Raw genomic sequence first — 2,500 nt, 5'->3', positions numbered from 1 at the left:
AGGAGGGATTCACCCAGGACCCGTCCACCAGCTTCTCCCTGTAATGACCCGTCCGGCATCTTCTCCTCACACCACCCCTTGCTTCTTCACCAGGAAATTTACATCTAGATGTCCCTCATGTTCTTCCTGTTACCAGCAGGAACTGTTTCTCCCTGTCTGCTCTGTCCAGCCCCACTCCTGGTTTTGGAAACCTCTACCAGATCTCCCTCCCAGCCGCCCCTCTCTCTGGGGAGAACCGTCCCACTGTCTTCAATCCCCCCCCATCCCTGAAGTGTCTCATTCCGGAAACCATTCCTGTAAACCACTTTCTGCACTCTCTCCAATGCATTCCCATCTTTCCGATAATGTGGGGCCCACCCCCTGTACATAATATCCCCAGCTCCCTCTACTCTTGCACCCCCTCTAGAATTCTAACCTTATTTTATATTGTCTTCCAATCTTTGTCCAAAATTCATCACTTTGCACTTCTGTGCATTAAATCTCACTTATCCACCCAATTCATCAACTTGTCAATGTCCTTTTGGAGTGCCACAGTGTTCACCTCACAGTTTACAATTCTTCCAAGTTTTGGGTCAATCTGTAAACTCTGCAATTGTCCCCTGGACAGCAAGATCCCAATCATTAATGTAGATCAGGAAAAGCAAGGCCCCCATAACCACCCTCTGGGAACACCATGACAAATACTCCTCTCTGTTTCCTGTCACCCAGCTAATGTTGTATCCGTGTTCTCACTGTTCCATTTATACCATCATCTCAAACTCTCTTCACAGGTTTGTTGTGTGGCACTGTGTCAGTCACCTTCCCGAAAACAGCATTATCTTCACTGGGTCTTTCCATTACCTCTTCAAACAACTCCAGTAACTTTATTAAACATATTTCCCCATTTGGAAACTCCCACTGAATCTTCCACATCAGCCAACATCTGTCACGTGACTGTCACTAATTCATTCCCTGAACTCTTGGCCCCTGGTCAAGTGCAGTCCAATCCCCTGCGCTCCTGAATCAGCTCCTGTTACTGGATCAGAGCACCCTGTGTCACAGCCTCCTCTCCCTGACAAGCCCTGTTCCATAGGAGAGATCGAGAGCATGGGCCCTGGACAGTGGGGGGCTCCTCCTGGCCCAGCCATTCCCGCACCGCACCTGGAAATACGCCGTGTTCTCCTTCAGATGGGCCTCAATACAGCAGCAGAGCTGCAGAATCCAACTCCACTGGGTCTGCAAGGCAGCCATAAAGGCCTGTCAAACACAAGAGAGAGAGAGAGGGTTAGACACAAGAGAGTGTGAGTGTGTCAGACACGGGGGAGGAGTGAGACACAAGAGAGTGAGAGTGTTAGACACGGGGGAGGAGTGAGACACGAGAGTGAGAGTGTGTTAGACACAGGGGGAGGAGTGAGACATGACAGTGTGAGTGTGTTATACATGGGTGAGGAGTGAGACACGAGAGTGTTAGACACGAGGGAGGAGTGAGACACGAGAGAGTGAGAGTGTTAGACACGAGGGAGGAGTGAGACACGAGAGTGAGAGTGTTAGACACAGGGGAGGAGTGAGACACGAGAGAGTGAGAGTGTTAGACACGGGTGAGGAGTGAGACATGAGGGATTGTGCTCATGTGAGAGTTGGCGGAGTGATGGGAGTTGATAGTGTGAGGGAGTAGGGGGTGGGTTGAGAGATTGATCCCACGCTAGAGGGGGAGGGTGGGGATTGTCGTTGCCGGGCCCATGTGGAGATGTGTGGGTGTGAAAGAGTGAGGGTGTGTGTGTGTGTGTGTGTGTGTGTGTGTGTGTGTGTGTGTGTGGTGTGTGTGTGTGTGTGTGTGTGTGTGTTGTGCGTGTTGTGCGTGTATGGGGTCAGTGTGTAAGAGTGGCGTGTGTGTGTGTGTGGGTGTGTTTGCATGTGTGTGTGTGTGTGTGTGTGGGGGTGTGTGTGCGGGTGTGTGTGGGGGTGTGTGTGTGTGTGTGTGCTGGTGCATGTGTGTGTGTGTTTGAATGGGTGTGTGCGGGTGTGTGTGCAGGTGGGTTTGCATGCGTGTGGGTGTGTGTGAGTGTGTGTGTGAGGGTGTGTATGTGTGAGTGTGGGTGGGCGTGGTTGTGTGTGAAGGTGTGTGTGGGTGTGTGTGTGAGGGTATGTGTGTAGGGGGGTAGAGTGCGTGTGGGTGCGTGTGAGGGAGTGTTTGTGGAGGTGCGTGCAAGGAGTGAGACGGTGTGCATGGGAGGGTGTGTGTGAGGGTGTGTGTGTGAGGGGTGTGTGTGAGGGGGTGTGTGTGAGGGGGTGTGTGTGAGGGGGTGTGTGTGAGGGGGTGTGTGAGGGTGCGTGTGGGTGCGTGTGAGGGTGTGCGCGTGTGTGTGGGTTTGTGTGTGGGATGTGTGTGTGGGTGTGTGTGAGAGGGTGTGTGAGTGTGAGAGGGTGTGTGTATGTGTGAGGGAGAGTCTGTGAGGGTGTGTGTGTGTGAGGGTGTGTGAGGGTGTGTGTGTGGGTGTGTGAGGGAATGTGTGTGTGTGAC

The 2,500-nt window shown here is 52.7% G+C and overlaps 2 protein-coding genes across 2 annotated transcripts in view; both read right to left on the bottom strand.

Annotated features, from left to right (window-relative positions):
* Positions 1–1,232, bottom strand: part of LOC132815908 (plectin-like) — a 74,088-nt gene extending 72,856 nt beyond the window's left edge. Inside the window, exon 1 of the mRNA XM_060825285.1 lies at positions 1,141–1,232. Coding sequence (XP_060681268.1) covers positions 1,141–1,230 — 90 coding nt within the window. The 5' untranslated portion in view covers positions 1,231–1,232. The remainder of the gene's footprint in view (positions 1–1,140) is intronic.
* Positions 1,233–1,567: 335 nt separating this feature from the next.
* Positions 1,568–2,500, bottom strand: part of LOC132816260 (plectin-like) — a 295,683-nt gene continuing 294,750 nt past the window's right edge. Inside the window, exon 18 of the mRNA XM_060825757.1 lies at positions 1,568–1,681. Within this exon, the coding sequence (XP_060681740.1) occupies positions 1,568–1,681 (114 nt within the window). The remainder of the gene's footprint in view (positions 1,682–2,500) is intronic.

The sequence above is a fragment of the Hemiscyllium ocellatum genome, chromosome 5 (genome assembly GCF_020745735.1).
Source record: "Hemiscyllium ocellatum isolate sHemOce1 chromosome 5, sHemOce1.pat.X.cur, whole genome shotgun sequence".
Lineage (NCBI taxonomy): Eukaryota > Metazoa > Chordata > Chondrichthyes > Orectolobiformes > Hemiscylliidae > Hemiscyllium > Hemiscyllium ocellatum.
This window is presented reverse-complemented; position numbering and strand designations above follow the sequence as displayed.